Source organism: Adiantum capillus-veneris, chromosome 17 (genome assembly GCF_014529385.1).
Source record: "Adiantum capillus-veneris isolate H3 chromosome 17, ASM1452938v2, whole genome shotgun sequence".
NCBI classification, from domain to species: Eukaryota; Viridiplantae; Streptophyta; class Polypodiopsida; order Polypodiales; family Pteridaceae; genus Adiantum; species Adiantum capillus-veneris.
In genome coordinates this window covers 97,244,276-97,267,797 of record NC_140947.1, presented here as the reverse complement: position 1 = coordinate 97,267,797, position 23,522 = coordinate 97,244,276, and the positions used below count along the sequence as shown (strand labels likewise).

At 47.1% G+C, this 23,522-nt stretch overlaps 2 protein-coding genes across 3 annotated transcripts in view; one reads left to right on the top strand and one right to left on the bottom strand.

Moving 5' to 3' along the window:
* LOC147437747 (uncharacterized) overlaps positions 1-23,522 on the top strand; it is a 183,172-nt gene that overhangs the window by 14,106 nt on the left and 145,544 nt on the right. The gene's annotated exons all lie outside the window — the stretch shown is intronic.
* Positions 4,521-5,999, bottom strand: LOC147437750 (uncharacterized). The gene is made up of 2 exons (XM_086485923.1): positions 5,142-5,999; positions 4,521-4,577 (listed from the first exon to the last, which is right to left on the bottom strand). Exons 1-2 carry the CDS (start codon positions 5,997-5,999, stop codon positions 4,521-4,523), a joined length of 915 nt encoding a protein of 304 aa, XP_086342049.1.

The following is a 23,522-nucleotide window of genomic DNA, read 5'->3' as shown; positions in this document are numbered from 1 at the left end:
AAAAGCAAAGCCAAATCAGCCCAAGAAAGGGAGATATCTCTCTCCTGCTGAGTTGCGAACCTACATTAGTGAAGGAAGATGCTTCAAGTGCGGACAAGTTGGTCATATGAAGGGTGATTGTGCTACCAAACCTCCACAACCACCTCTTCCAATGCAGTCCCAGATGTACAGGGAAATATAACCAAGGATGGAAAAGAAAGAGCTCTTCTCAAAGCTTGGGGTAGTATCAACAACCAACGGGCTCTTATTTTGTTTGACCCTGGCAGTACAGACAACTTCATCTGTACCAAGCTAGCTGATGACCTGAACTTACAGCCCAATCGTTTTGGAGTTTCTATTCAAGCACAATCTGCTTTCAAAGGGCAGAACTCAAACTCTACTACAATCATAGGGAAGTTGAATCTAAAGGTCGACGACTACAAGGATCAAGAGTCTTTCTTACTAGCTTCACTTGAAGGATGCGATGTTATCTTGGGAATGCCTTGGCACTACAAGATGCATCCCATTCCGGACTATGTTCAGAAAACCTTATCCTTTGCTCATATAGGAAAGGAGTATCTTGTACTTGCAGATGCAAGTGATTGGCGTATCTCTATCGCCAATCACATTGCCATCAAGAAAGAAATGAAAAAGTGTGTTTCAACGTACTTGATTTTTGTAAGAGAGAGAGGTGTGTGTTTCACAACTTTCTTCCTCTTTAGAGCAAAAAAGACTTAAGTTATTAGAAAGTTATAAAGATTGTTTTGCAGATGAACTTCCAAATGAATTCCCACCTTCCCGACCTGAGGATCATACAATTGATTTGATCCCATGAAGTTCTCCTCCAAATCAGCCCCCTGATTGAGTTAGTCTAATGCAGCAAGAGGAAATTCTCAAGCAGGTTAACGAACTTTTGGAGAAGGGCTTAATAAGGCCTAGTACTTCTCCATATTGTTCACCTGTCTTGCTAGTACAGAAAAAGGATGGCACATTCCGCATGTGCATAGACTATAGATCTCTAAACAAGATCACAATCAAGAATCGATTTCCAATCCCTCAGATTGACGACATTCTTGACAAGTTACAAGGAGCAAGTGTCTATAGTCGTATAGACTTGAAGAGCGGATATCATCAAATCCGCATAGCTCCTCAGGATGTGCATAAGACTTCATTTAGAACAACCTTCGGGTTGTATGAATTCTTAGTGATGCCTTTTGGACTCACTAATACACCAGCCACATTCAACAGAATGATGGATAGAATCTTCCACTCATATAGAAGCTTCACAGGCGTTTTCTTTGATGACGTCTTAATCTTCTCAGAGACGGAAGACGAACACTATAAGCATCTTGCCTTAGTGTTTGAAGAATTACGCAAACACAAATTATTTGTGAATGCTAAGAAGAGTGAGTTCTTTCTAAAAGAAATCTACTATTTGGGCCATATAGTATCTCACAATCAGGTGAGAATGGACCCTGATAAGATTCAAGCAGTTGTAGAATGGCCTACGCCAACTACAGTACATGATGTACGAAGTTTCCTTGGCCTGTGTTCTTATTATCGGCGTTTCATTCAAGCTTTTGCCGCGATAGCAGGTCCCCTCCATGACGTGACAAAGAAGCGGATTCCATTCCATTGGGGGTCTGGACAAAAACAAGCTTTTGAAAAGCTTAAGTATCTACTCAGTCACGGACTTGTTCTCACCGTCCCTGATCTTCGCAAACCTTTCGAGGTATACTGTGATGCATCTGGAGATTGTGTAGGAGCAGCTTTGAACCAAGAGGGTCACGCGATAGCCTATGAAAGTCGGCGCCTTAAAGATGCAGAGTTGCATGTCTCCATATACGAGAAAGAGCTAATGGCAGTAATTCATGCTCTTTCCATTTGGAAACACTATCTATTAGGAGCTCATTTTCTTATCAAGACAGATCATCAAAGTCTTCGCTACTTTCTCACACAGAGAAAGTTATTAGAAAAGCAGATGAGATGGGCCAACTTTCTTTCAATGTTCCATTTTCAGATTTTACATACTTCTGGAACGAAGAATGCAGTTGCAGATGCTCTCTCTAGGCGTCCAAAGATCAATGCACTTACAACAATTTATCATGAGGAACTAGAATCTCTCAGCGAGATGTATCCTCAAGATCCAGACTTCGCCACAATTTGGGCAGATCTTGAAGCTGGTCACTCAAGGCCACCTTATTCCATTAGGGATAATACGCTCTATCGTCAACAAGCAATATGCATAGCTCAGCACTTACGACAGAAGGTGATGGATGAAGCCCATAATTCTCCTTATGCCGGGCATCGGGGAATTGCTTCCACTACTAGTGCCCTTGAAAGGTATTTCTTTTGGCCAACACTTCGTGCGGACATTGAAAAACATGTATGTGAGTGTTTAGTCTGTCAAAAAGTAAAATATGACAGACATAAAGTTTATGGCAAGCTTTAGCCGCTCCCTGTGCCTAACACGCCATGGGAAAGTATTGCCATGGATTTTATTACGGATCTTCCTAGATCCAAGAATGGAAATGATGCAATCTGGACTATAGTAGACAGATTCAGTAAGCAAGCACATTTTCTTCCAGTAAAGAAGATGATCAAAGCTGATCACATGGCTAGAATATGTCTAGCTCAGATTTTTAAACACCATGGATTGCCAAAGACTATTGTCAGTGATAGAGATCCCCGCATGACTAGTCTATTTTGGCAGGCATTGTTCGAAAACTTGGGAACTAAGCTTGATTTTTCATCAGCTTATCATCCTCAAACAGATGGTCAAAGCGAAATCGCTAATGCCACTGTTTTAGATCTCCTCAAGTGCTATGTTTCGGAACGACAATTCGAATGGGAACAGTACTTACCAATAGTTGAGTTTGCGTATAATAATACCATACATTCCTCAACTGGTAAAGCTCCCTTCGAAATTATTTATGAGAAGCCACTCTTACTTCCTATTATGGTGACCAAAGAAAACATCTTCGCCGCAGATGAATTTGTGCGCAATATTGATATTGCCCATCAACAAGTAAAGCAAGCGATTCTTCGTACCTAAGAGCAACAGAAGAGAAAAGCAGACAAGCACGGAAGGAATCTCAATCTAGAAAAAGGAAAATATGTCCTGCTTCAGTTTGAGAAAGCTAGATTGAAAAAGCGGGTCGGAAAAGGGAAAGTTGTCAAACTTTCCCATAGATTTTACGGCCCTTTCAAAATTATAGATAAAGTCAATGACGTGACTTTCAGATTGGATTTGCCTTCTAATTGGCGCATCCATAATGCTTTTCATGTCAGTCTCCTCCGACTGTATGTTGGACCTCCTCCAGTGGCGCCAGTACAAGAAGATCCTCCAGAAGTCGAAGAGACTGAGGAACTTCTTCAACCTGAACAGATAATACACCATTCGGAGAGACAACTCAAGTCGGGGAGTCTACATCGAAAGTATTTAGTTAAGTTCAAGAATAACACTCCTTTAGATGCAAAGTGGATGACTGAGTCCGATCTTAAGGACTACCCAGACATCTTGCACAGTTATGTTGACGCTCTACAATTGAGGTCAACTGTTTAGAACCAAGAGGGATGTAACTAAGTCAGACTTTGTAAATAATTAATTTATTTACGAGAAAAGAATTATCTAATTAGTTGTGTGCACATCAGAATAGATTTAGCAGTTTTGGGGCCTCAGGTGCGCCCAAGTTTGGGCCAGTGCACCTCAGGGAGACCCTAGTAGAAAATACCCTGAAGCCCTAGCGATTGGGAAATTGGGTCTTCAATGAAGGGGTAGATAGTAGCCTCAGATTTCAGGCTTAGAAAATTACGTGCGCTAGTGCAAGCATAGGAATGAGATGGGGTCCTTAGAATAATAACCCTAAGGCCTGAATCATTTTACGGCCTTAGGATAAGTCAGTTAAGGTATTTTTAAATTGTCTATGCCGGATCAAATGACTGGACAAGTGCGAACAGGTAATGCCAGAGCAGTGTCGGTACGACATTGCGCTGGGGAGCAGTAACAATTTCATTAGTAGCATCTGTGTTTGTAGTTGTGAGTTAATTTGCACATTTCGTTAATAGCCTAGGGACTTTTAAAAGTGAAAGTTAAAGGGTTTTTAAAGTTATTAAGTAAGTGTGCCAAGTGGCACACTTACCAATGCAAACTAACTCTCTTTCACTCTCTCTCACCCTGTCTCTCTTCCTAGCGCCCCCTCTCCCTGATGGCTATTTAGGAGGCCCTACTCCCCCATTTTCAGTGTTGGCAGTGCTCCTACCCTCCCTATTGTGAGTATACCCTACGCATTGGAGCCCTCCATGGAAGCTTGAGAGTAGTCCCTTGTGACATATGTGGTGGTCTCGTGCTCCCATTGTTTAGAACAAGGGCTCTCATAGCCATAGCCAGCTTTTGGTGAGGTTTCATCGCAAGAAGTTGCAGCAGGCACTCTCTTCGTAGAGTGTGGTGGCTGTAAATTCTCTGTTTTCAGCCCTTAATCACGTCCTTTAGGTTGAATTTCAGCAAAATACATATAGAATCTAGTTCTTCTCTACCTACACTACGCGTACACCAAGTTTCGTGCAATTCCATCGCGGAAAAGGTCTCTTTTTCGGCTCTGGAAGGTGCTCAGGTAACATTTTCAGGTTATGTGCAGAAAATTACAGCAAGCATGTGTACGTGCATTTTGCGTGTTTCTCCCTTGTTTTTGTTGCAGGAATAATTATGCATAAAGGGACTCAGTTAGCGGAAGGTAGACTCTCATTTTCGAGAGCTTCCGTTGAGTTTTGTGGAAGATAGACTCTCGTTTTTGAGAGCTTCCCAAAAATCTCACAGCAGAGGGAAGATCCTCTCAGTATTCAGAGAGTATCATTCGCACTCTCTCAGTCAGAAGTAGAAAGAAAGAATAGAGGACGGGCTATTGCCCCGTTCTTGTGCTTGTAAAGAGTCTCCCTTAGTAATAAAGATATTCTCTTTATGGTGGGGGACCAGCCCATCTCTTGGTCCCCAATGAAGTGTCAAGCTTTTCCTCTCTCTCCAATTCTATTGAGTATTTGAAGTACAATTAAAAGTCAGTTCACGCTTCCGTATTTTTGTGACAACACTCCTCTCTCTCACTGCACCACTCCTGTGGAGTAAGCTCTGTAGCAGGCTGGAGTATAGGTCGCCCCCCCTGCATCACTATCATCCTGCTGGTGGAAGATAGCTCAAACTGAAGTGCCGGGCCCATGAGGGTGGACCAAGCCGTTGCCCCCCAAGTGTACTGTCGAGCCGTGGAGAGAGCAGGCATCAACCGAAGAACTCGTAGCCACACCTGCTGGGCTGAGGGACAGTCCCAAAGACAGTGACGTTGACTCTCCACCAAATGGTCACAAGCTGCACATGTGGCCGAGAGACCACTATGCACTAGCCAGTTCCCTATTGCTGTGGCTTTGTGTGCGACCAGCCACTGAAACAAGGTGACTCGCCTCGGCTGTCTGGAGTCCCACAACCTCTCCCAAAAGTCTACCAAGAACTCGACTGTGAGACCCTCGTCCTGCCAATGACGTGCTGCAGCGGGGAGGGCCTCTCTCTGTGCTGCTAGTATATGACGTCCTAGTCGAATAGTGTACTGAAAGAACGGGACTCCTGGGTGGTCTGCAGAAGAGAAGGGGTCCCTCCATAGCCACTCACCAGGATCCCACTGTACTCGTGCCAACGGACAACACTCCCAAGCCCATAGCCTCCAGTGTCCTGTCTCAAGAACTGTTGGGTCAGGGTCTATGACGCAGGTCCGCCCACTGATGCCCACTACTCGGATGCTCTGAAAAAAGCACTCTGCTACCTGCGGGGCCTCTACTGCAACTCGTTGTAGTCGTCCCCCACCCTGAAGCTCGAAGAATAGGGTTGAGACAGACTCTGAGTAGGCCCTGGCTGAAATGAGAACCTCGAGTCGTGTGAAGGCTCCCATCCACCGGGGTGCTACTGGCTCGAGAGGCATGAGCCACTCAGCTGGAACTGACTCTGAGATGTCCTGACACATGCTCTGCACCCCTCTCATGCCTTGTAGTAGCTGGAAACCCTGCACCTCCTCTGAAAAACCTGTGAACTCTAGCTAGTCACCTAGAGAGCGCGCTGGACCTGCTGCCATGGGACCCCAAGAAACACGAGGCCGACTACCAACCAAGTGGCCTCTCTGAGTGCTAACCATGGGGTTCCGGACGAGGGGCTGCTGTAGGCGCTCCTCCGTGCACGTCGGCTGTCTCTGCTCTAGGCCACGCCGTAAGAGCTCCCAAGATCGAAGCAAACTCACAGCGAAGCGGTCCTCCAGTCTCCCTCTTAAACCAACTCGGCGCATCTCTGTAAAGATCCATCGGGTCGAAGGTTGCCAAGGGCCTCCTGACTGAGGCACCCTGGCACGAAGCCTCTGCAGCAAGAACTCCTTCCAGGGCTCCTCTCTTGGAAGAAGTCCTCTGACTACGAACTTCCCAAGAAGGGCTCTGCTCTGTTGTGCTGGATCAATGATCCCAAGCCCTCCCTGAGAACAAGGAAGTGTGATGACCGACCAAGCCACCTTGGCTCGGGCAATCTGAGTGTCACGTCCTGACCAAAGGAAGCTCTTGATCAGCCTCTCACCTGGCTGATACAAGAACTCGAAAAGATCCAGCAAGAAGTGATGTACCACATAGTCGCCAACAACACCGGGTTGGCAACTACTACTTTACCAGCCAGTGAAAGTCGTGCTGAGCTCCAATGTAACAACTTTCTCCTGATGGACAGGAGAAGAGGAGCAATCTGCTGCTCGGGGGACAAGTCCAAACCAACCTGACAACCCAAGTACCGAACTGCAGTCCCTGGGGGAATCCACCTGAAACCCTCTCCTGGCATCCAATTTGGCACAGGAGCACTGCCAAGCGAGAAAGCCACTGTCTTTCTCTAGTTGATCAGTGCGCCCGATGCACAACAGAAGGTCTCCAAAGCCTGCTCACATCTGTGCAGATTGGCCTCTGGCCCTCTAAGTACAAGGCTGAGTCATCGGCAAACTCAGCGTCCAGTAGCTCATCTCCCTGAATAGGGAGTGCTAAGCCCCTCAGACCAACCTGCTGTGACACCAAGAATCTTCTCATCGCCTCCGCATAGAACAGAAAGAGAAAGGGGGCAAGAGGACAACCGTGTCTGACCGAGCGTGTGAGCATGAAGCGCTCACCTCTACCTCCTGCCAAAAGCACCTGACTGTGAGCCTGTCTGTACAAAGCTGGCACCCCTCTGATCCAAGCATCTGAGAAGCCCATCCTACTTAGAGTGCCCTCTAGAAAGTCCCAGTCAACTCTGTCGTATGCCTCCTCAAAATCGAGAAGAAGAATCACAAGGTCCTCCCCACGAAGCCGTGCTAGGGCAGAAGCCTCCCAGAAAGTGAAGATGTTGTCAAGGATACTGCGTTCCTTGACAAAACCTGTCTGAGTCCAATGTATAAGGCTCTCCAAAAGTGGCTGAATCCTCAAACTCAGAGCCTTGGTAAGAATTTTGTAGGCTGAGTTGAGGATGGTGATGGGGCGCCACTGTCGAATCTCATCCAAGGAGCCACCCTCCTTTGGAATGAGCTAAATCAAGCCCTCACTCATGCTATCAGGCATCACTCCTGTGTGCAAAATGTACTGAAAGGAACTACACAGATCTGGGCCAAGCAGGTCCCAGTACACCAAGAAAAAGCTGGGAGTCAGCCCATCCTCACCTGGACAGCTACCATGAGGGAGGGCCCTAAGAGCCGTGCGCAACTCCTCAAGCTGAAGTGGCATCTCTAGCCTCTAGCGCATTTCCTCAGTCACAAGACAAGGCATCTGTGCCCAAACCTTGCTCCCTCCCTGCATGCATCTTGCCGCTCTGACTGGGGCTCAGCCGACAGTAACTCACGGTAAAAGTCAGTTGCAACTGCACGCATATCCTCGGGCTCACAAATAACTGACCCATCGGGTCTCCTCAACTGATTGACCTTGGCATGCGAGTGCCGAGGTCCCACTGTCTCAAAAAAAGCACCTGTCACTCTGTCACCCACCTGAGTCCACTGAGATGCCTGTCGGTGAAAGGCAAACTCATGACGCCTCTCCTCTGTGCTAGCAAGCTCTTGTCGAGCCTGCTGTAACTGCTCCTCCAACCATGGAATGTCTGGATGCTGCTCCTGCATCCTCTGTAGTGAAGCAATGCCTCGTCTGAGACGCTGCTCCTCCTCCCTCGCTGCAGCCCGGCGAGCCAGAGACTCCTGGAGAAAAAAGTGGCTAAGCTGAGCTAGGCCCAAGGCCACTTTGTCTGCAGGTAGAACCTGGCTTTCCAGGCCCTTTGTCCAGAGAGCCTCTACCCTCTCTCTGAGTGCTAAGTCCAACAAGACCCGCTCTGGGATGCGAAGCATTGTGCTCCCACTCCTCTGCTTGTCTGCCACTGTGAGGATCACTGGTGCATGGTCCGAGAAGGATGTCCCTGCCAGGATGCCCACTGATCCCCCCAAGTCACTGAAGTGGTCACTAGTGTAGAAGCGATCTATCCTCGATAGATTCACTCCTCCCACTATGCGGTCCGATCTAGAGAAGGCAAGACTGGCTGGAGGCCTCACAAAGCCAGAGTGCTGCCATGTATCCGAGACCCTCAAAGTCATACACAACCTCTCCCAAGCTGCTAACTCGACTCCATGCACAGTAGCATGGCTGCCTCCAATCCTGTCAGAAGGGTCCTCCAACATGTTGAAGTCCCCTCCTACACACCAACGGTTAGCCTGCGGCAAAGACTTAACAATCTGTGACCAAAACTCTGCACGAGCACTCGCCACATTGGACGCATAGATGTTCAGGAAGCCCACAAGGCCACCTTGAACCTGCATAGTAATCCACTGAGCCCTGCTTGGCACAATAATCCCTCTGCCCACAATGGCCTGCTGCTATGAATCCGCAATAGTCATACATACCCCTCCCTCGATGCCTCCAGGTCCAAAAGCAGCTGACCAAAAGGTATCATATCGTCCACGCAAAATTTGACCACATCGCCGAATGCTGTTCTGACACAGATGGTGCTCCTGAAGCATAAGGAGATCAATCTCTCCTCCCACAAGGCAACGCTGAAGCTCCTGACGCAATCGGCCCCGCTGTCGCTGAAATTGGGGCCCACCTAGTCCTTGCACGTTCCACGAGACGATCCTCATGGGGAGCGAGAGAGAACAGATGCTGCCGCAGCAGCAAGACGGGCTATATTCGAGGCTGGCTTGGATGGGGAGTAGTCCGCATCCGAGCATCCTCTGGATAGGCGAGATTGTAGTGAGTGCCTAGCCCAAGCCCAAGCAGAGCGAGCCGTGCGTAGAGCAACCTCCTCTGTCCAGGAGTCCTCATGAATGTATACATAGCAAGGCAAACACTGCGTATCAGCAAAGAAGTACACCACAATGTGCCTACATCTTGCTGAGTCTGGGGGTGTCACCGCAAACTTGGCCAGTCGCCACAAAGTCTGCAGCAAATCTGTAACTCCAAGTTCTCCCATGTGATGAGAGAACTCGAGAACCTGTGTATGTAACCATCCCAACACTGAGTCGAGGGACCACTCTGTCTCTGCCCTACCACAGAGTGGGAAGGAGAAACCAACTGCTGAGTCCAAGGCCTTTGTCCCCCTAGCGGCGAGGAACAAAGCATGGACCTTGAAGTAGGCTGCCTCGTGGTTTGCTGCGGAGTCGCCGAGAAAGCGAGTGAACCCGTAGTCGAAGAAGTCCCAGCGACATCGGATGTCAATGCTCGTCAGACCACGAGGGATAGCTGCAAGGGAAGATGTCTGAATCTACAAAGGGGGCCGCAAGAAGGGTTGACCCTCTCTCGCTAGGCGACTCGTGGCAAAGGCGTTGCCAAGAGATCTCCTAGCCGCGGGCGAGGGACCAGTCTCCTGAGTCGACTGTGGAACTGGAGCAGGAGGGGGGGGAGAAGGAGCTGGAGGGAGCGGGGGAGAAGAGGAGCAGGGTGGGGCGACATAGGTAGAGGGGCAAGGTGGAGAGGCGACGGGAGCAGAGGGCGGGGGGGAGGATGAAGAGGAGGGGAACTCTGAAGGGGGAGCGGCTGTCGTGGGTGAAGCGGAGGTGGAGGCTGGTGTAGGAGACTCCTCCTTCTCAAGAGGACCAAAGCGGTTCCCCGTGGGAACCCATTGCTGTTGAGTAGGCACCTGAGGGCCACTTTGAGTACTAGGCTGTTGCTATGGCCCCTGGCGTCGACGGCCACCGGCCTGCTGCCACCCCTCCTCCGCTGGAGCCCCAGGCTCGCGGGGTGGCTCTGAATCTGTGCATTGTGCCGATGACTGTGGCTGCGGCCTAGCCTTGGCAAGCTGGGTCTGAGGCTGAGGTGCAGGTCGTGGCCTCCTCCGTGGACAGGCCTTCGCTAGGTGGCCCATCTGTCGGCAAATGAAGCACTGGTTCGGGAGGCCCGAGTACTCCACACTCTGTCTAAACCAACCCCCACTCACCCGAGGCAGAAGGATGACCTTCGGGAGCGTGTGGGTATCTCTGACCAAAACTCGAACTGAGGGGATGCTAGCCTCCTTGGCAGCTACTGATGCTGCCGTACGAGGTGTCTCCAGGACAGTCCCGATGGCGGAGCCAATCCTGGAAAGAAGTGGTAGGTACTCCCTCCGTAAACCCGGAAAGCAGACTGAGATGGGGATGTCTGCCTCCTCTACTAGAACATCCGAAGTCGGGTCAAAACCATGTCGTCGCTGTCGAAAGTGGGCGCGTGATGCTCGCATGGCCAGTGGACTCATAGCTATGACGTTGGAAGCCATCTCGGAGGTCTCGAACTCGATCTGATAGTACCCCTGTCCGAGAATCTGGACATCCAAGATCTTGCCCACCTCTGCGAGAAGGCGGGTCTCGAGAAGGTCTCGCAGCTCTCCTCTGCTAGGGCGGGTGCCAAGAATCTTGTAGATGACCGAGGTCGCCTGCAATCGCTCTACCTCTGCGGCAAGGCTCGCTTGCTCTGTAGGCGAGAGAGCAAGTCGAATGGTGGGCTCAGCGGGGTCGGGCGAGGGGACTTCTGGCGAGTCCCTCTGTGGCGGGAAGCTGGAGCCTCCATCTGTGTCTATTGCTGTGGCGTAAGAAAGGGACGACGGGATGGCGCTGCAATTGGCTGCGTCAACACTGCTCCAAGGAATTGAAGCACTGCCGAAAGTGCCGAACTGCAAGGAGTAACCGAAGGAAGGACCCCAACTGGCGGACGAACGGGCTGAGGCGGGGGGGGGGGAGGATTTTTCTTTTTCTTTTTTTTGGCGGGCTGTGGCAAGCGGGTAGGCAATGCACAAAAGGTGGGGCTGAGGGTGGGCGGCGGCAAGTGGGGCTGATGGTGGGGGCGGCAGCAGGGGCTGAAGGCGAGCGGACAAGGGCAGCGCGAGGGGAGGCAGCGGGGGATGAGGGCAAGCGGGAGGCAGCCAGCCAGCTGGGAGGCCAGGCAGCGATGGGCAACGCTGGGTGGGGGGGTGGGGGGGGGGGGGGGGGGGTAGCAATGGGGAGCGAAGAAGCACAGCAGTAGCGAGCGCGCGATAGCTTCTGTTATCTAGGTTCTCCCTATGTTCATTAAGAATTCTCTTACTCATGAACACGTATCTTTGGATACTAGTTCCTTGGGAATTAGGGAAGAGGGCAAGATTGAGAGTCATTTTGTGGATTTGTTGGATGTGGAGCTTGTTTCGAAGCCATATTTTGATGCATGTGAAGTGATTGAACCGATTTGTGAGCATGATTGTGGGAGCAGGGACCTGTACCCTTGGAGATTGATGAATCCATGCTAGAAGCTATGGATAGTGGTGATAGCCATGGTTATGATGTGGATGAAGTTATGTGTGATGATGAGTATGCTTATGATGATGAGAAGGGGTTTCACATATATGAGTTCAACGACAAGGAACTTAAAGATATGGACGCCTATGCTAGGGATGTGTGTCCTAGGGATACTTTTGTGCTTTGGAAGTCAACAACTTTACCTTCACACAATGCTTTTAGCTACTTGGGTGCATAATTTACAGGTTGTTGCTATGGCTAGTGAAGAAGCCAAGATGCCATGTGATAAGTCACTTCAATTGTCTCAATCAGTTGGGTTGAATGTGGTATGCAATATTTATGCTTTTGGAGCTCTAGACAGGGTGGATGTGCTAGTTGGATATGCCTATGGTGCATTTTGGTTGATTGGTGACAAGGATATGTGTGGTACTATGATGCTTCTTGTGATTCAGGCGATATGCCTTCGGCCTTTTGATCTAGGTGGAATGAGCATCTTACTAGTGTTGCTGTTGAGCATAAATGCTCTAGCAAGCTAGGGGATGGGCAAATTATGTCGGGAGTTTTTTGGAGGAAGGGATTGCGCATATGTACATACACATGCATGGTGCATCAAATAAAGAATTGCCCATTTTCCAGAGCCAGGTGGTTACGTGGGGCCCACATGTGTACAGGTAGGACAACGTGTACATAGTATATCGATTTTCATCGTCACGAGTACTAGTGTGTTTTTCTATAATAGTGAGGAGTTGGTGGAGCGTAAAACTTCTCGAGGAAGCTATCAGTGGGCCGACGCCATGAGGTAAGCAGGTGCGTTAGATGGCATCCAGTGGCGTCATGAGGTCGAATAGGGTCAATACTTGCACGTCGTAAGCGAGGACACAACGGGGTTGTTTTCTTGTGATGAATTATGCAGAAAGGTCATCATGAGAACTGTATTTGGGGGCCACTTCACGTGATTGCGGGATGCATTATTGAAAAAAGTTGAGTGCCAAGTGTGCGGATGGATGTAGAAGGGTAACAAAAACGCACTACGTAGCCATTTTTTAGCCTGTTCGGGGTCCGTTTGAGGTCAATAAAAAGGCCAAAGGTGGCCAATGGATAAAGTGAAGTGTGGACACTGAAAAACCTGAGGAAAAAACCAGCAAAGTGTGGAGAGAAGAGGAGAAATAGCCGCAACTGAGTTTTTGCTGTTTTTGGAGCCTGTTTTGGCCATAAACTGCTCATCCAAGGTTGGATTTGAGTACTTTGATATTGTAGACTGGGGTTTTGGGCCGTTCCGGACGCAATGGCGTTGTCCATTTTGCCAAATTACTCAGTTTTTTTCTTCTGTTTTGGCTGTGTAAGTTTCTCTTGTGAGCGAAGCCTCTGCTCCGATTTGTGATTGTATCTGACATGTTTTATTTATATTGTGTGATCTATTTGCCCTATTGGTGTTGTCCCAAGCTCAATTGTATCTAAACATCAGAAATCTGCCTCTTTTGAGCTGAGTTTTTTGGGGGCATGTGTGTGTGTCTCTATGTTGAGTGGGCAAATGGAGTCTCCCTCCTCACTCCATCGGTCTGTTCCCTGTCTCGGCCAGGTGGGTTGTGTAAGCCGAGTGGTGCCCCATAGTGTGTGTGTGTATTATCCCTAGAGTGTGTGTCGGGTGATTATAGAGGCGTTGTGTGTGTTTCCATCCCGCTCACGTTATCACTATGTGACACTAAGTATGCTGAAGCAAAATGGAAGCTCCACCAAAGAGAGATAAGCACCGGGAAGCAGTATATAAGAGGAGACAAAGCAGGCATCTACATACCAAAGGATAATTGAACATGTCTATTAATATACTTGCAACGTTGTAACAAACTTGGACACCCCAAGTCTGGAATCTGAAGCGACACGAGAGAGATTACTTTAAAAACTTCACAAATTTAAATCACAGTACAATTGAGTCGACACGGCCCGACGTAGTTTCGTGCCCAGAGAGATTTTCCCCAAAGACTGGCGTCCCTTTCGGTATTTCTTTTTGTATTAATAATTGAGCAAGTACAGGTGCCCTTGGGTCGTCTCTGCTCACCGGTTTGTTAGCACTGAATGAGCTAGAGAGAGCCCTAGGGCCTTATTTAAAAGCCCTTGGCCTTGGAAAAACAATTTACATGAAAAGCTTCAGTTTCAAAAGCATCTGGTACCAAAAAGCTTGCGCTAAAACAGCCCAACGCAAATTGCGGAATTTCGTACAGTCTGCAACGTCGGCAACGCAACCAGCAGGCGTCCGTACAGCTAGCCACGTCAGCAGATTCTACGCAAATTTTTAATATCTTGTGTCACTTAGCCCCCGTCGGCACTTATTCATAAGTTGTGACAACTTATATCAGGAAGTCTTGTAATTTATTGTCCACAGGTCATGCCGCATCATCAATTTGTGACATACCCCCCTCTTGAAAGAGTTGTAATCGTCCTCAATTACGCTTGCAAAATAGATAGAGGCCATAAACCAGGTCCGTAGACACCGACTCTAAGTATCGACGCATTAGACAAACGCAAACCTAGCACTTGCACAAAGACGACACAGTCAATGCACATTCACATCAAATCAATCACATAAAAACTGATTCAAGATCTAAGACCATGATTCTTGGCAATGTATTTAGCAAACGCATCTAGGTCCATCCCGGACCTTATTGATGTTGGATTAGCTAATTCTTATTGCGATCATGTCTATAGATTCTCAAGACTGAAATGCTGCAGTCATTTCGTCTTTTAGTTCTTGCACTCAAACAAAACACATGAGAGAGTACACATTAATTAGGTTCTAGTTCGGGAATTTCCATTTTCAATATTCATAAAGTCATACAACAGAATACTGTCAGCACAGCATTATCCGTGAAATCCAAAGGGAAATCAGTGACTCTATTTCGTTCAGGTAATCTGTGAAAGGAGTGGAGTAACTCTCCTCTTGTGCAGTCCCGTCTGCACCAGATTCAACCATGCTGATTTGCGGGATCTTTTGGACTAGACGTAGCTAATCCAAAAGCCTTAAGGTAAAGTTCCAAAATCTGAGGAGTATTTGCTAGGACCTCCTCCTCTATCCACTTTGCATCCAATGCCGGATAGTTCTTAAATTTCACTAAGGAAAGACGAATCACTTTACCTTTCACTTTTCTTTCCTTATGTGCTAGAATCTGTTTTGGAACGAGTATCTCCTCGCTCTCTTCCACTTCGGGTTGCTCATCAGGCTCCCCATCAACTGGCACCTCTCCCTTGAAGGGTTTCAACAGACTCACATGAAATGCATCGTGACAACTTGAGTCTGAAGGATACATCATTTATCTTTTCTTTAATCTGGAAAGGGCCATAATGTCTCATGCTAAGCTTTGGAGAAAGCCGTTCCTTTCCCTTTTGTTTCCTACGTGTGCCTTCTCAAAACGTAAGTGTCACGATTGTGACTATGTTAACAGTATTACATCTACTCCTAGTTGCAAATATGTGAAGTGCCATGCCAAGGAGGACCCCTACGCTTGGATGGTCGACGTGTCTCTTCGCCAAAAGCCACACTCCTTCGACGACTGGTCACACCCCTTCGCTCTACGGGTGCAACTCTTCGCCCAATGGTTGCAGCTCTTCGCCGAAAGGATGTGTCTTTAAGTATGTACTCATGTCTCTTCACGTGGAGATGTGTCTTTTCATTTGTGTCTCTTCGTCTCCTATATAAGGATCCCTTGTATTACACATTCCATCAATCAACACAGAGTCTTCTGAGTCTTGTTTCTGAGTACAATTCAAGTTTCTTAAGTCTTAATCACGAGTTTAAGTAATTAATGAAGGATTAGCAACTAGAATCCTTACAGTAAGAGCACCCAATCATCCTCCTTTTATTTCAAGTCACGTTGATGTCGATCTGTTGCCTTCTTGTGTTGTGCTTGAGACTTCTCTAGAGCCTCACGAACCTTGGCAAAAGCAGTGTCCAAGTCCTTCGTATACTGATCAACTTCAAAAATCTTGTCTTTGGGGCTTAGAAAGGGAGGGACGTTCTTAGCTTCAATTACCTCAAATGGTGCCTTCCCTGTCGAAGAGTGAACCGTGTTATTGTAGGCAAATTCCACCAAAGGCAAATAATTTTCCCATCGAGTCTTTTGATCCGAGATATAAGACTTGAATAAATCTAAAACCACTGAATTGGCTATCTCAGATTGCCCATTTGTCTGTGGGTGGAATAATGACGGGAACAACTGCGTGCCAATGTTCTTCCAAATAGCCTTTTAAAACAAACTCGTGAATCGGGGATCTCCGATGAAACTACAGTCTCAGGCGTGCCATGTAACCAAAATATCTGAGCAATAAATAACCTCGCTAAATGATCAGGCTTGACTGTTTTCTTATAGGATTGAAGTGAGCTTGCTTGCTAAATCTGTTAATGACAGTCCAAATGCCATCGTGCCCACTTTGAGTCATGAAGAGATCAAAGATGAAATCCATAGCAATGTTTTCCCAGGGGCGGGTGGGAATGGGTAAAGGCTGTAGTAGTCCCCGTGCCTTATGCTTGTCAAATAATGTACGCAAAGTCAGGATCTCTGGCGTACTGGTCAACCATATCCTCGAAGCTTCTGTGATGAATTGCGGAAATAGCCAGAACTAAGGGCTTCCGAGACAATGCATCCACCACTAGATTTTTTTGTCCCTGAACATGGACAATCTGGAAATGAAACTGTGACAAGATGTCAGCCCATTGCATCCGCTTTTCTGAAAGCTGCTTCTGTGATAAGAAGTAGCGTAGACTCTGATGATCTGTAAAGACTGTAAAATCGGCTCTAAGTACGTAGTGTTGCCACTGTGTAAGAGCATGGATCACTGCCAATAGCTCTTTCTCATATATCTGTGCTACCAATTCTGGCTGTGAAAACATCCTGCTTTGATAAGCAATCACATGGCCTTCTTGCATCAAAACCGCTCCCAGACTACGACCACAGGCATCACAATAAACTTCGAATGGCTTTTGCAAATCTGACAAAGCCAACATTGGTCTGGTGGTCAATTTTTCTTTAAGCGTCTGAAAAGCAGTCAGCTCAGTTGGTCCCATGTAAAATAACTTCTTTTTGAGTTAGTAAATGCAAAGGTGAAGCTATCTCTGCAAACTTCCGAATGAATTGCTGATAATAAGAGCACAAGTCCAAAAAGCTTCGAACTTTGTGAACATTCTTTAGGTCCGTACTCCTTCTGCTGAGACAATGTGTCCCAAGAAATGTATCTCCGGTAAGAAAAACTTACTCTTTTTGGCATTGATAACCAATCTATGCTTGCGTAATGCCTGAAAGACCCGTAGCAGATGATGTCAATGCTCTGCTTCATTCTTGGAGAAAACTATAAGAAAGTGCCAACAAAAGACCGATACTCTTAGACCTACCCATCATTCGATTAAATGTTGCTGGAGCATTTGTGAGTCCAAAAGGCATCATCAAAAATCGTATAAACCAAAACTTGTCACTGTCTTGTAGACATCTCCCGGAGTGATTCTGATTTGTCCGCTTTTCAAATCAATCCTGTTGAAACAAGAGGATCCTTGAAGTCTGTCGAGAATATCATCGATCCTTGGCATAGGAAATCTGTTCTTGATGGTGATTTTATTGAGAGCTCTATAATCAATGCACATTCTCCAAGATCCGTCTTTATTTAGTACTAGCAAAACCGGAGAACAGTAAAGTGATGTGCTAGGTTAGATGAGACCCTTTTCTAGAAGTTCTTACACTTGGTTCATTATTTCTTCATTTTAGGCTTGGGTAACTTGATAAGGTGGCCTGTTTGGTGGTGTACTTTCAGGACTCAAATCAATCGTGTGGTCCTCAAGACGAGGTGGAGGTAACCGCCTGGTAGGCCTTTAGAGAAACAATCAGCATGTGTGCGCATAATTCTTGTCGTTCTTTATCCAATTCAGACATTTTTGTTCTTTGTTCATCATTCAATTCTTTCAAATCGATCGAGTAAACAAAAAGACTGGACTTGGTAGCTATAGACTTCCACCACTTTATGGCACTACATCTGAGAAAAACAGTGACTCAAAACAAATCTTGGATCCTTCTCTTGCAAGTGATCTTTATGGCTTATGCCTTGTAAGACATGAGCGGTGAAGACGGGAGCGCGCCCGATATGCGATGAAGTAAGGGTGGAGTGGCTAATAAGTCAAGGGTCGGGGCACAAAGATTCTTTAATAAAATTTCTAGTGAACTCTGGAAGCCCCATCTTGCTTTGTCTCCTCTTTGGTAGAACCGGTATGCTTTCAGAAAAGCACACGCTTGATGCTTTGATACCACTGTCACAAGACGGGCGCCACATGCCAATAGAAAAGAACAGATTGAACAGACTTTTAGCACTTCAATAACAACTGAATTGAAAGAGAGAGAGAGAGAGCACACGCAACACGGAGTGGCGGAATTCCACCCCAGATAGTATTGGCCCCAAACCTTGGTGCCCCTTTCGGAGTTTCCTTATATTACTTGAACTCAGTACAATGCTGGTAGCGCTTTGCACCTTCATCCAGAAGAGTGCGAGAGACTGAGCCCTTTGCACATATTTAAAGGCCCTAAGTAGTTTACATGAAAAGCCTTCAAACTCAAAAGCAACTGGTCCAAAAGCATCTTGTCCAAAAGCTGCCAGCGCAAATTATGGAAATCCGTACAGTGGCACATTAGCACTTGTCAGCGTGAAACACGGAAATCCGTACATTGCCATGTCATTATTTGCCAGTGCGAAATTCGGGCGTCCGTACATTTGCCACGTCAGCATGTCAACGTAAAATGCGGGATTCCGTAAAGCTTTGCCACGTCATGAGTCTTTATGCAATTCTTCTTTTGCTGCTTCGTCTAGGGTTTAAGCCCCTCGGCCGGGATTTGCAGGTTGGCTTCGTTCTTTAGTGACTTAACACGTGAGCAGTATGTGACACCGCTTGTGGCCCCATCTTGTCAGGCGTAATTTCAAGTCGAGCCGCCAATTTAGGTGAAATGAAGTTGGCCTTGGCTCCTCCATCAAAGAAGACGAGGGCTTCTTGATCTCTTACTTTGCCCCATGCACGACAAAGTTCTGTGGTGCTTTCGTCCATCTGACTCGGGTCGGTCCCCATACAATCTGGTACCAGTCCTCCTTTTCTGCCACGTTCTTCCGCTGCTCTGGAGCTCTCTAGCCTATCTTCTGATTGTCCTCGCTGTGCCTTTTTGGGGCACCTTGCAGAGATGTGTCCTTGTTCCCCGTAGTCAAACCACTTCCTCTCTTTGAGATATTCTGATCTTTGTTCCTTAGTCAATCGGGATCGTGCATCCTTCTTTTTGTGGAACTTCCTCTTTCTACTATTGTCATTTGTTGAGTTTTGTCCGGTCCTTGGGGTCGAAACTTGATCAGTGGGGTAAGTCGAGTTACCCGAATGCATAGCGAATCCCCGCTTAGCATGTCCTTTCAATGACTCAGACTATTGAAAGAAGAGGCCGATATAAAAGCATTCCAAAACCTCTCACAATAAGCATCCAAAGTGTCAGCCTTTGTCATCCGAAGATGATTCCAAGCGATCATCACATCACGTTCGTACTTCTGATTCAACCAAGAAGAAATAAAGAGCCGTTTGAACTTTAACCACTTGGTAGGGGCTTCTTTCCGTAAAAGAAGAGTGGACCACCACGTTCGTGCATTTCCTTTCAAAAATGATGCCGCCCTTTTTGATGCCCCCTCCTGATCTTGGAGTGCTCTGAGTAGTGCCCTCCTGAGAATGCTATATCAAACTGTTGAATAAAGGCTAAACCCTTGGGAGCATCTCGGAATCCGGAAAAGGATTCAAACTTTATTGACTGTCTTCCTTGGTCTTTTTGCCCTTGTCCTCGAGAAAATCATATTGATTGGCTCTATAAAAGTGTTTCTTCTTCGCATAAAACATGTTATCATCGGAGGCCAAACTGTCAGAGGAGGATGAATCCTCAGTAGAACTGTCGGGTCGAGATCTGCTCTTCTTTGCCTTCTTCTTCTTCTTTCCAAAACTTTGATTCTTGCTTCGCTTCTTGCCCTTTCGGTCCTCCTCGTCGAATCGGAAGAGGAAGAGCTATCCGAATTGTCAAAAGAAGAAGAAGAACTGGGTAGTCCTTCAAAACGTACATGCTTCTTCAGTTTTCGTGCATTTGCAAAAGAAGGTTGATGGCCCAAGTAACTGGGTAGTCATTCCCCTTGTTGCGCTTCTTCAATTGTTTCTTCGATGGCTTCTTTGCTTCTAGAAGTTGATTGATTCGTTTTTTGACGATGTCATTAAGTTCTTCGTCAGCATTGAATGAGCTTGAGAGAGCCCTAAGGTCTTATTTAAAGGCCCTTCGCCTTGGAAAAGTAGTTTACATGAAAAGCTTCAGTTTCAAAAGCATCTGGTACCAAAAGCTTGCGCTAAAACAGCCCAACGCAAATTGCAGAATTCCGTATAGTCTGCCACGTCAGCAGCGCAATCCGCGGGGGTCCATACAGCCAGCCATGTCAACAGATTCTACGCAAATTTTTAATGTCTTGTGTCACTTAGGCCCTATCAGCACTTATCCATAAGTTGGAACAACTTATATTAGGAAGTCTTGTAATTTATTGTCCACAGGTCATGCCACGTCATCAGTTTGTGACAAACGCCCACCTGTCAGTTTTGCCCACTAGCATGTATGTTGCATAGTAACAGGGAACGGGCGGAACGGCTCCTTGCCGTATCGAAACGGCATTCCAGTCGGCTTAGATTGCCGAAACAGTGACAGGAACACCGGATGTTTCGAAATCGGAAGGTAACGGGGGAACGGTCAGAACGGCCAGTCAGAACGGGCGAACAAATTTGAAAAAAACGGGCGTTTTTAAAAATTTGAAGATGGAGCCATTTGCGAGAAGAGTGGGACAGTTGGCCGTTTAGGGGACATTGAAGCTCTCAACTTTCAACTCTCAAGCCTCCCAAAGAAGGGGGGGGGGGGGGCTTTTTTCTCTAAAAGCTCACCCCTCACCCCTCACGTGACCTTATCCCTCACTCTCAAGCTTGAAGCCACTCTCAACCTCTCTCTCAAGCTTGAAGCTTGAAGCCACTCTCACCCTCTCTCTCAAGCTTGAAGCCACAAGCTCTCAAGCTCCATCCCTCCATCCTTCTCTCAAGGCTCAAGCCTCAAGCCTCAAGCTCCATAGCTCTCTCCCTCTCTCAAGCTCCATCCCTCCATCGGACATCCCTCTCTCTCGAGTTTCAAGTCTCAAGGCTCAAGCCTCAAGCCTCAAGCGCCGTCAATTTGGGACAAGCTTTTGCATCACATGAAGGTCCCTCGGGTGTTTAAAGGGGCAAGAAGGATGAGCCTTCGTGGTGGGATGAGGTGCATTCCGAAGTCTTGGGCAAAGACGGTGGTGCAAGATCATGGACGTGCAAACTATGTGGCTTCCAACGCAAATCCGGGACAAGCAAGGTTCAAGCACACCTCCTTCACATAGTGGGGAAGCAAGTGAGGCATTGCAAGAATGTGATGGCCGAGAAGAAGGAGCTTGAGATCAAGGATGCCATTATGAGAGCCAAAGAAAATGATCGACCCAAACGGCAAGCCATTGACCCCAATCACTTGGTGTAGCCTGTACTCCACGTGCTTCGAGTAGTTGATGGCATGCAACCTTCCCTTGGCAAGGTTTATGAGGCCATGGATCGCATGGTGGAGGCCCTCCAAACACTTGAGCCAGATGCAGACAGGTTTGAGGAGATTAGTCAGCTTCGTCAGAGCAGATGGGACTTCTATGCCTCTCCTCTCCATGGTGCGGCTTTTGTGCTGGGTCCAGAGTTTCAAGGTGCAGGACATGAGCATGATGGGGAGGTGAACTAGCAATGGAATGAGGGCTTGAGCATGTTTCACCCTAATCGAGAAGGACGTTGCAAAATCAAGGATTAGCTTGCTATGTATAGGGATACGTGAGGATCATTTGGGCTTGCCGATGCCCAAGTTGATCGCACCAAGATCTCCTGAGTTTTGTGGTGGTGGGACTATGGCTCAGATGGCTGAGAGCTTCAGTGACTCGCTATCCGCATCCTCAGCCAAGCAGTTAGTTCCTCTTGCTTAGAGCAATTGTGGAGTGTTTACAGCCATGTTGCATCCGGGAAGAGAAACCGACTTGCTGTGGAGTGCATGCTTTGCAAGTTTGCATTCAAAGTATCAAATCCCTTTCTACAGTGGGAGATGGAGGTAGAGGCTGAGGTACTTGGGGAGGCAGGTGGATCTACAGAAGTTTTACATGAGGTGGATGATACGGACGAGCCTGTTGTGGATGAGGATTGGGATGACATCCATGATCTCCACGCCACCACTACAGACTGCGAGGCTAGTGGCTCTTGTGGTCCTTGAGCCTTGACATGTTTCCATTTTGTCATCTATGTATTGAGCTCTTGAGTCCCTAGTGGCTAGTCTCGACTCTTGAGCCTCGACTCTTATCTTTTCTTTGAGCTCTCAGTGCTCACCTTTTTGTAGCGCCTTGGCTGGCCTTATAAGCCACGTTTGAACGTATAGTCATGGTCTTTTTGTTCCATATTTCTTTCTATTGAACTCTTCGATCTTTGCACTTTCTAGATGATGTTATTTGTGATGTGCTTAGTATGTTATGAGGTGTCTCATTACAATTTACATCCGCAACCACTAACGCGTACAAGCGACATGTTGAAACATGCCTAAACATGATTCTAATTCTGCAACTAGATGTTAGAAGCTTGGCTTATAGCTGTTTACTAACTTATAGGCTGTTTTGAGGCTGATTTCATCGCTTTTTTGTGGACCCCTATTCCGTCCTCCCTCTCCTCGTTCGGTACCGTTCTGGAGCCTCCCGTTCCCGTTCCCGTTCCCGTTCCAAGTAATTTTGTTGTATAGTTTGTAAGGACCCCATATGAGGAGAAGACAATAGTGCACATATATTTGGTGGATTCTAGCTTGCATGACGATGAGGTCTTTATTTATGATCATGGATGGTATGGAGCTAATCTAGTAGTCCCACCTTGGATATTAGGCCATATGTACGTGCCATTGGTACTATGGCTGGTGGTCGGTGATTGGTGGCCGTGGAGAGTGGGAATAGTCAATACCGCACGTGCCACACACACACACCTATTTGCCTCCTACTTGTAGCACTATATAAGGAGGCCATCTCCATGAACCATGGCGTCATATGTTGGAGGATAACTAGCCCTTTGTATTTTTGCCTACTAGCTTATATTGCCACCTAAGCTCATCTTGCGAGCGCATGGGTGGATGACACCATCACTTTGTAATAGTGCTTATCTAAATTTTTGTTTGTCACTAATCTACTTTGCATCATATCTCTCTCTACTCTTCTTGCTACAAGATCTATTTGTTCTACAATTATTTCATGGTATCAAAGATTTAGGTGCTCGTAGCTAAGATTATATGAGAATGACTTGCATTACCTTGCAAATCAATTCGTTATTATGTCGTTATCTTCAAATGTTGGTGCCAATGCCAATCCGCTATGCATTTATCCATCAACATTCACGGAAGGCAAGCTTGACACACCAACTACACTTTGTGGAAATTCAAGATTGTTGGGGAAAATGTTGTTGGCCCAGAGCCTATTGCAACAACTGATCCGGAAAATCCAAATCTTATAATTCTCCTGTTACAAGCTTGGATAATCCAAGCAAGAAATCAATAGCAACATAGGAACAAAAATTGCAAAGAATTGAAGTGACCTTGAAAAGAGAGAAAGAAGAAAGAAAGAAAGAAAGAAAGCTTTATTTACATCTACTAAAGGCCAAAGTTGGCCTATGAGACCAAATCATATACAAAAGTGGTGATCTGG